This window comes from Belonocnema kinseyi, chromosome 8, assembly GCF_010883055.1.
Source record: "Belonocnema kinseyi isolate 2016_QV_RU_SX_M_011 chromosome 8, B_treatae_v1, whole genome shotgun sequence".
Taxonomy (NCBI): Eukaryota; Metazoa; Arthropoda; class Insecta; order Hymenoptera; family Cynipidae; genus Belonocnema; species Belonocnema kinseyi.
The window spans coordinates 81,922,934-81,931,025 of NC_046664.1; the positions used below are offsets into that span (position 1 = coordinate 81,922,934).

Below are 8,092 nucleotides of genomic sequence, written 5' to 3' on the forward strand. Positions count from 1 at the left end.
AAAATAAATTTTTAACAAAAATTCAACTTTCAACCAAGTCATTAAATTTCCAAAAAAATTATAATTTTAAATAAAGAATAGTTTAATTCAGCCACAAAAAAAGCGAATTTTCAACCATACAAATATTAAAATTTTCAATTAGAAAAAACAATTCCAACGAATAGTGAAATTTTGAACCAATCGGATGAATTTTCAATTTAAAAAAAATCGAAATTTTTAGCAAGGTTGAAAATTAATCTTTCGGTTTCAAAAGATGTTGTTTTTTTTTCTTAAAAATTATTATTTTTTATTAACTGAAAATGTAATTATTCCCGTTGCAGATTCTGAATTTTATTTGAAAATTCATCACTTTATTTGAAAATTTAACTATTTAAAAAAAAAATAATAATTTTCTTTTGACTGAAAATTATTTTTTTCTTATTTTAAAATTTAATCATTCCATTTTTTATAGAAAACTGACGTTTTAGTTCAAAATTCATGATTATGATTAAAAATTAAAAAACTATATTAAAGATTGCAAGAAAAAAGAATAATTTCCAAGAAAAAATAATTTAATTCAACCGCAAAAAACGAATTTTAAACAATTCAAAAAAATACATTGTCAATTAGAAAAATTAAAATAAAAAAAAACGAATTTCCAACAAATTAGTTAAATTTTCAACAACGACAAAAAATGAATTTTTAACGCGTGATTCAAGTTTCAACCAGGTAGTTGAATTTGCAAAAAATTATAGGTTCACATAAAAAATAGTTTAATTCAACAGCAAAAAATGAATTTTGAAAAATTCAAATAAATAAATTGTCAATTAGAAAAATTTAATTAAAAAAAAAATCCAACGAAATCCAACGAAAGTAATTTAATTTGCAACCAAAAAATACTATAATTTTAAATCCAAAATAGTTGAATTGAATCGCAAAAAATGAGATTTTAAAGCATTCATATAGTTGAATTTTCAATTAGAAAATTAAAAAAAAAACACGAAATTTCCAACAAAATATTTAAATTTTCAACCAAAAATAAATTTTTAAAAAGTGTTCAACTTACAACTAAGTAGTTGAATTACCAAAAAAAAATTATTATTTCAAATAAAAAATAGTTTAATTCAACCGCAAAAAAAGAATTTTCAATTAGAAAAAAAATCCAACAAATAGTGAAATTTTCAACCAAAGGGATGAATTTAAAAAGAAAAGAATTTTTAGCAAGGTTGAAAATTCATCTTTCTGTTTTAAAATATGTTGTTTTTTTCTTTAATATTTTTTTTTTCAACTGAAAGTGTAATTATTTCCGTTGAAGATTCTGAATTTTATTTAAAAAGTCATCCCTTTGTTTGAAAATTTAATTATTAAAAAAAAATTACTTTTCTTTTGGCTAAAAATTATGTTTTCTTATTTAAATAGTTTACTATTTCATTTTTGATCATATCAGATAAGAAAAAATTAATAAAAACAAATTTTGTTTTAAAAAAAGTTTAATTTACAATCAAAATTTCAATCAAAATTTTCCCTTGAAAATTCATTTTTTTAGTCATACAATTTAACTGAATTTCTGCATTTTATTTGAAAATTCATCACTTTGTTTAAAAATTTAACTATTAATAAAAAATTAGTTTTCTTTTGGCTGAAAATTATTTTTTCTGATATGAAAATTTAACTATTTCATTGTTGATCGAAAATTGATGTTTTAGTTTAAAATTGATTTAAAATTAAACTATTTTTTTTAACAATTCTTGTTTACTTTTTTGAAAATTAATTTTTTTATCTGAAAAGTTTACTATTTGGTTGAAAAAATAGTCATTTTAAATTAAATAAAATCTTTTTGATTCAAAATTAAACTTTTCACAAGATTTATCATTTTAGTTAACAATTCATTTGCTTGGTTGAAAATTATTTTTTTTTTTAATGAAAATTTAAGTATTCCATTTTTAGCTAGAAATATATATTTTTTAGTTCAAAATTCAACTATTTGGTTGAAAAATGGTCTTTTTCAGTAAAAAATATATAACTAATTCGTTGAAAAATTATATATTTTGTTGAAAACCCGTATTTTTTGGTAGAAAATTATAATGTTTTGCTCTTGAAAATTCATTTTTTTAAATGTATATTCAAGTATTCCAGTGAAATATTCATTATTTTATTTTAAAAATTATTATTTTAGCTCAATTTTATCTTTTTAGTCAGAAAATTTACGTTTTAGTTTAAAATTCATCATTTTGATTGAAAATTAAACTATTTTGTTAAAAAGTCTTTTTTTTAAATTAATTTTTTCTTATATGAAAAGTTTACTATACCATTTTTGATCGAAAATTGATGTTTTAGTTCAAAATTCATCTCTTCGATTGAAAATTCTACTATATTAGTTAAAGATTGCAAAAAAATATAATTTCAAATAAAAAATAGTTTAATTCAACCACAAAAACTAATTTTGAACGATTTAAATAGTTAAATTGTCAATTAGAAAAATTAAATAAAAAAATTCCAACTTCGAATTTTCAACCATTCAAATAGTTAAATTTTCAATTAGAAAAAAAAAAACTTTCCAACAAATAGTGAAATTTTTAACCAAAACAATGAATTTTCAACAAAAAAAAACGAATTTGTAGCAAGTAGTTCAGCTTTCAATACAGCAGTTGAATTAAAAAAAAATTAAGTTTTAATTCAGAATTTTCAAAAAACATTTTCAATCAAGAAATATGATTTTTGTACCAAAAAGGAAGAATCGCAGTTAAACATTCAACCAAGTATTTGAATTTTCAAGCAAAAAACATTTTAATTAAAAATAAAAAAAGTTGAATTCAACTTAAATTTTGAAACAAACAGTTGATTTTTGAAGACAAAAAGATAAATTTTTAAAATCAGTTGAATTTTCAATAAAAGCGATCATTGACAAACAATAAAAATCAATTATCAACAAAATAGTTTTAAATTCTACGAAAAAAGATGAATTTTTTATCTGAAAGGAGGAATATTCTGTCCAAAAAAGATGAATTTTTAACAAAACAATTAAATTTTCAACCAAATAGTAGAATTTTTTAAAAGAAATGAATTTTTAATCTGACAGGAAAAATTTTCTATTAAAAAAAGAAGAAACAAAAAAGTTGAATTTTCAACAAAATAATTAACAATAAATCTTTTTCAAAAATTTTCAAAATTTTCAAAAGATGTATTTTCAATGCGGAAAGACGAATTTTTTATCCAAAAAGAAGAATATTAAAAAAAAAAAAAAAACAGTTAAATTTTCGACAAAAAAATATATGACTTTTTAACGAAATTGTTAAATTTGTAACCAAACAGTTGAAATTTCAATTACTTTTTCAAAAGTTAATTTCTTTGGTTAAAAATGCATAATTTTAGTTCAAAATTAATTTTTGTTTTGTTAAAATGTAATTTTTTTAACAGCAAATTTGACAATTTTTTGAAAATACAACTGAATGGTTGTAAAGGATCTTTTTTTTTTTGAAAATTAATTTTTTTGGTTAAAAATGCAACTACCTGGTTGCAAAATTTATCAGATTTAGTTGAGGATTCAACTTTTTTTAAAAAATAAAATTGGTCTTCGTTGGTTAAATCTAACTTTGTTTTTTGGTTTAAATTCAAATCTTTTTTTCCCTCAAATATCTGCTATTATTTTTTTCTTTGAAAATTCGTCTTTTTGGTATAACTTTCAAACTATTTCGTTGATAATTGACATTTATTGTTTGAAAATTATCGTCTTTTTAGAACATTCGACTATTTTGTTAAAACGCCATCTTTTTTTTGTCGAAATTCAATTGCTTTGGTGAACAATCGTCTTTTTTAGACAAAAAACTCATCATTTCGGATTAAAATTTCATCTTTTTTGTAACAATAATCATTTTTCTTGATTGAAAATTCTGAATTAAAACTTAATTTTTTTGTTTAAATACAATTGTTTTTACAAATTCTTCTTTTTGTTTCCAAACTTTAAATACTTGTTAAAAATTCAAGTATCTATTCGGAAGGTTAAAATGTTGTTTTTTTGCTTGTTAAAAATTAATTTTTTCGTTGTTGAAAATTTAAGTATTTTGTTAGAAATCCATTGTTTTTTTATTTTTCAAAATAAAAAATTTAGCCATTTAAATGCTATAGTATTTTTTGGTTGCAAATTCAATTAATTTAATGAAAGTTGAACTACTTTGTTACAAACGTTTTTTTTTCGTTGAAGATTCATCCCACTGGTTGAAAATTTAACTATTTTGTTAAAATTTTTCTAATCTAATTTTTCAAATTGACAATTTAACTATTTTAATTGTTGAAAATTCGATGAAAGTTGAACTACTTTATAAAAAGTTCATATTTCTTTCATCGAAAATTCAATAATTTGGCTAAAAAATTGATGTATTTTGTTGAAAATTTAACAATTTTATGAAAAATTAAACTGATTATTTGTATTTTTGTTGTCTTTTCAGCTTGAAAATATAAAAATTTGGTATAAAATTTTTTTTTTAACTGAGAATTTAAATATTCGATTAAAAAATACATAAATAGTTGAAAATTCAACTATTCTAAATTCAATGCAACTCTATATTTAAAGATTAATCCGTTTTAGTTGAGAATTAATTTTTTTTTAATTCTTCTTGTTTATTATATTCAACCCTTTGTTTAATTAAAATTAAATTATGATTAAAATGTTTAATCTAAAATTAAATTATGAACATTTTAAATTTTTGGATGAAAATTGAACTAAAATCTAATTTAAATCAACGGGTACAAACCTTCGAGAAGTTATCAATTTCGACTTCCTCTTCTTCACCTGTTTGCACATTGGCAGTCAAAGGAAGCAGCGGAACGTTCAGGGCAGAAATTCTTTCTGATACAAACGCATCCTCATCTACGAGAATTCTATCAGCTTTTTCTGCAAAGATAATTTAGATTTTTCTTCATTTATTATTCATATATTTTTCTTCATTTATCCTAGAAAAAAAATTCCGTGACAATTCCAGGTTTTTTCTGAGTATCTCAAGTTTTTTTTTTAGAAATAATTTTTGATAGTATTTTATCTTCTTCGACTGAAAATTCAGTTCATATTTAGATGAAATTAATTCCGGTACTAAATAGTTAAAGTTGGACTAAAAATGATCAATTTTCAACTAAATAGTTGAATTTTTAACTAAAAAAAAAAAAGATCAGTTTTCAAACATGAATGAAATAATTAAATTCTCAGTTGTAATAGTTAAATTTCAAGTCAAACAGATACATTTTCGTATCAGAAGATAAATTTCTTACAAAAAAATACGATTTTTCAAGAAAATACATGCATTTTTAACGAAAATGTTGAATTTTTCACTAAAAATAATAAAAATTTTCAATAATAATATTTAATTTCTACAAAAAGGAAAGAAACCATTTTTCAACAAATTAGGTCAATGTTCAATCAGTGATGAATTTTCAACTAAAATGAGAAACAATAGTTCAATTGTGAACTAAAATATAAATTTTCGATCAAAAATAGAATAATAAACTTTTCAGATAAAAAAATTAATTTTCAATAAAAAAAACAAGAGTTTTTAACAAAACAGTTTAATTTTCAATACAAATGATGAATTTTGTTCTAAAATGTCAATTTTAGATCAACAATGGTATAGTTAAATTTTCAGATGAGAAATATTTTTTTTTTATGTTGGAAATTAATTTCTTTTTATCTGAAAATTTAACTATTTCATTTTTGATCGAAAAATGACGTTTTAGTTCCAAATTCATCATTTTGATTCAAAGTTAAACTATTTTGTTAAAAAAGCGTTTTTTTTTTTGTTAAAAATTAATTTTTTTCTGAATTGAAAAGTTTACTATTCCATTTTCTATGATATCAGATAAGAAAAAATTAATTCTCAACAAAAAAGAAAAAGAATTTTGAACAAAATAGTTTAATTTTCAATCAAAATTATGATTTTTTAACTAAAATATAAATTTTCGATAGACAATGGAATACATAAATTTTCAAATAACAAAAAATTAATTTTCCACATAAAAAAACTAATTTTTTCTTATATTAAAAGTTTCCTATTTCCATTATTTATCGAAAATTGACGTTTTACTTCGAAATTCATCATTTTAATTAAGAATTAAACTATTTTGTTCATAATTTTTTTTTCTTGAAAATTAATTTTTTCTTGTCTGAAAATTTAACTATTTCATTTTTGATCGAAAATTGACGTTTGAGTTTAAAATTCATCATTTTGATTAAAAATTTAACTATTTTCTTAAAAATCATTTTTTTGTTGTTCAAAATTTATTTTCTTTTAACTGATCTGGTAAAAAATGAAATAGTAAACTTTTTAAATAAGAAAAAAGTAATTTTTAACAAAAAAAAAAGGAATTTTTAACCAAATAATTTAATTTTTAATCAAAACGATGAATTTTGAAAAAAACGTCAATTTTCGATAAAAAATGGAATAGTTACATTTTTAAAGAAAAAGATTAATTTTTCACTAAAATTATTAATCTTTCGCCGTGATAGTTGAATTTAACTAAAAAGATAAATTTTTTAATAAAATGATGTATATTTCACTGGATTATTTGAATTTTCATCCAAAAAGATAAATTTTCAAATAAGAAGATAACTTTTCTTTAAAAAAAAGACGATTTTTCAAATAAATATATGAATTTTTAAAGAATTAGTTACATTTTTTACTGAAAAAGACAATGTCTTAACCAAATAGTTGAATTTCGAACTAATAAATATAAATCTTCTGCCAAAAATGGAATATTTAAAATTCCATTTGCAAAAAAAAATCATTTTCAACCAAACAAATGAATTGTTAATTAAAATTATGAATCTTGTGAAAAGTTAAATTTTGAACCAAAAAGATGAATTTCTAACTCAAAAGATGAAATTTCAACTAAAATGATAAATTTCTCAATAAAATGATGAATATTAACTGGAATACTTGAATTTTTACCTAAAAAGATAAATGTTCAAACAAGAAGATTAATTTTCTACAAAAAAGGCGGGGGCTCAAAAAAATATATGGATTTTCGACAAATTAGTTATATTTTTTACTAAAAATGACAATTTTCAAACCAAATAGTAAACTTTTTCGTTAAAAAAAATTAATTTTCATAAAAAAAAAACAAAAATTATTTAAAAAATAGTTTAATTTTCAATCAAAATATTGAACTTTGAACTAAAACATCAATTTTCGATCACAAATAAAATAGTTGAATTTTCCGACAAAGAAAAAATTAATTTTCAAGAAAAAAAACAACAATTTTTAACAAAATAGTTTAATTATCAAGAAAAATTATGAATTTTGAACTAAAACGTCAATTTTCGATCAACAAAGGAATAGTTAAATTTCCAGATGAGAAACATTTTTTTTTATTGTGCAAATTCATTTTTTTTATCTGAAAATTTAACTATTCCATTTTTTATCGTAAAATGACGTTTTAGTTCCAAATTCAACATTTTGATTGAAAATTAAACTATTTTGTTAAAAATTCATTTTTTTTTTTTTTTTGGTTAAAAATTCATTTTTTCTTATTTGAAAAATTTACCTTTCCATTTTTTATCAGATTCGATAAGAAAAAATAAATTCTCAACCAAACAATAAAAAAAAGAATTTTAAACAAAATATTTTAATTTTCAATCAAAACGATTCATTTTGAACTAAAACGTCAATTTTCGATAAAAAATGGAATGATTAAATTTTAAAATAAGAAAAAAATAATTTTCAGTCAAAAGAAAATTATTATTTTTTTTTTTAATAGTTAAATTTTCAAATAAAGTGATGAATTTTCAAATAAAATTCAGAATCTGCAACGGGAATAATTACATTTTCAGTTAAAAAAAAAAAAAAATAATTTTTAAGAAAAAAAAACAACATCTTTTGGAACCGAAAGATTAATTTTCAACCTTGCTAAAAAATTCGATTTTTTTTTTATTGAAAATTCATCCGATTGGTTCAAAATTTCACTATTCGTTGGAATTGTTTTTTCTAATTGAAAATTTTAATATTTGTATGGTTGAAAATTCGCTTTTTTTTGTGGCTGAATTAAACTATTCTTTATTTAAAATTATAATTTTTTTGGAAATTTAATGACTTGGTTGAAAGTTGAATTTTTGTTAAAAATTTATTTT

General features: G+C 19.8%; 1 protein-coding gene across 1 annotated transcript in view; it reads right to left on the reverse strand.

Annotated features, from left to right (window-relative positions):
* Positions 1–8,092, reverse strand: part of LOC117178335 (pescadillo homolog) — a 42,979-nt gene that overhangs the window by 11,517 nt on the left and 23,370 nt on the right. The window contains exon 4 of the mRNA XM_033369747.1: positions 4,731–4,870. Coding sequence (XP_033225638.1) covers positions 4,731–4,870 — 140 coding nt within the window. The remainder of the gene's footprint in view (positions 1–4,730; positions 4,871–8,092) is intronic.